Source organism: Apis dorsata, unplaced genomic scaffold (assembly GCF_000469605.1).
Source record: "Apis dorsata unplaced genomic scaffold, Apis dorsata 1.3 scaffold_446, whole genome shotgun sequence".
In the NCBI taxonomy this organism is placed as follows: Eukaryota; Metazoa; Arthropoda; class Insecta; order Hymenoptera; family Apidae; genus Apis; species Apis dorsata.
The window spans coordinates 183128-184874 of NW_006263694.1; the positions used below are offsets into that span (position 1 = coordinate 183128).

At 36.0% G+C, this 1747-nt stretch overlaps 1 protein-coding gene across 2 annotated transcripts in view; it reads left to right on the top strand.

Moving 5' to 3' along the window:
• Positions 1 to 586: 586 nt before the first annotated feature.
• The window catches only part of LOC102681381 (endoplasmic reticulum aminopeptidase 1-like), a 10232-nt gene continuing 9071 nt past the window's right edge, over positions 587 to 1747 (top strand). The window contains exon 1 of one of the 2 annotated variants that reach the window (XM_006619879.2): positions 587 to 1392. In XM_006619879.2, coding sequence (XP_006619942.1) covers positions 1260 to 1392 — 133 coding nt within the window. In that variant the 5' untranslated portion in view covers positions 587 to 1259. The remainder of the gene's footprint in view (positions 1393 to 1747) is intronic. The other variant, XM_006619880.2, reaches the window with a different exon arrangement.

The window sequence follows — 1747 nt, forward strand, 5'->3', positions numbered from 1 at the left end:
GGCGGCAAATCGTAAAGCGATCGACAATTGTTGTTTCATATATGTTATTATATATGATATATTATATATATGGCGCGTCATTTCGTTCTTCCGTTAAATTCACTCCGAGCGGATTATTAAAAATTAATACATTCTCTCACGGATCTCTCATTTTGCGGCCGAACGAATAAATGGAAATTGCGATATACCTATCGCCAGATTACGATTATTGCTTATTTCCTAAACGATCCTGTGTATACCCTAATATACTTACGCGTAATAAAAGTTCGATTTTTTTTTTATCTCTCAAATTACTCTTTTTGAATTTTCTTTATATCGAAACATTATCGTGTTTTGTATTTTGTTCCAGGTATCGCGTTTAACAATACGCCGAGGAAATATCTTACGATATTATAATAATAATAATAAAAAGAAACATATAAGAGAACGAAATAAAAACATACATTGCTATTTGTTTATAGAAACATATATACGTAATGCCACGAATTATTTTAATTTGCAACTTTGCCTTATATTCGCTCGCTTATATTTTTTAAAAATACGACTAAACTTTACGTACGTATCGAATAGAAGTAATTTATCAAGATTAGTGTACTTTGTCTTTTTACGTTAAAAAGCATAGATATTTACATATATTTACGCGACAAGCTATACGAAAATTATTAGTGTAATTGTAATTGATAATGTTATTGATCGCTCGACCACGATTCGTACATGTGCACTGCCCGAGCGAGTGGACGTAATAATTAAAAACGAATCGATCCCTTTTACAAAACGACAGTATTTATACGAGATTTAAAAAAAAAAAAAAAAAAGAAAAAAGAAAGAAAGAAAGAAAGAAATATCGTTTTATATAAATTTGGATTTTTTTTACCAAAGTTTCGCGATTGGGACCAATGTTCGCCTTGAGTGATATCCGTCTACCACGAAAAGATAAATATAAAGTATAAACGTAACGAAGAATGTGGAACATCGAACGTAGATATAGGAGCGAAAGGTTGGTGAAAAGTGAGGAAGCGAGTTGCGTTCGAACGAATGAAAGTTGGCCGTAGTCGGATGAAAATCTCTCGATCCGTTGACACGAATGAAAGGGAAGAAGGGGACAAAAGTGGATCGTTGTTGAAAAGCGTCGAAATCAAGGTGGAAGAATGTGATTCGCGTGGAGCGAAGGAGGAAGGGTGTACGTTCCGCTCGAAAGTGGACGCGGTGCGAGGTTACCGGATAAAAAGGGAGGCGGAGGGGGAAGAGGAGAAAGGAAAATGCCAGGGGGAACTTCGACGCGAGAAAGCAGCGAGGCGATCCGGATGGAGCCTTTGGGTAGAACCTCGAGTTCGCGAAGTCCCGGCCAAAACGGGACTGCCAACACCACCACCGAGGTCCCGATAAATTCAGGTGAGTAAAAACCCACTTGTAACCCAACCTTCACTACTCTCTTAACGAGTCAACTTACCGCTAAGCTCGAGCCTACTGTCGTACGGATTGTTAACCTGAAATTTTCATTAACGCCACCGTATTTCGCAATCTCGCTTTTAAATGCTTTTTCCTCGGGGAAAAATCTTTTTCTTTTTTTTTTTATTCTCGACGCGATGAATAATTCGAATAATTTTAATTCTTTTCTTTTTTTTGTTTTTTTTTTTGTTTATAAATTACGTTTCGATTTTTCTTACTTTTATTTCTTGCTTTCGTTTCGATCGATGTCCCTTTGAAAATAGCGAGCATATTGTAAAAAAAAAAAAAAAAAAAAAAC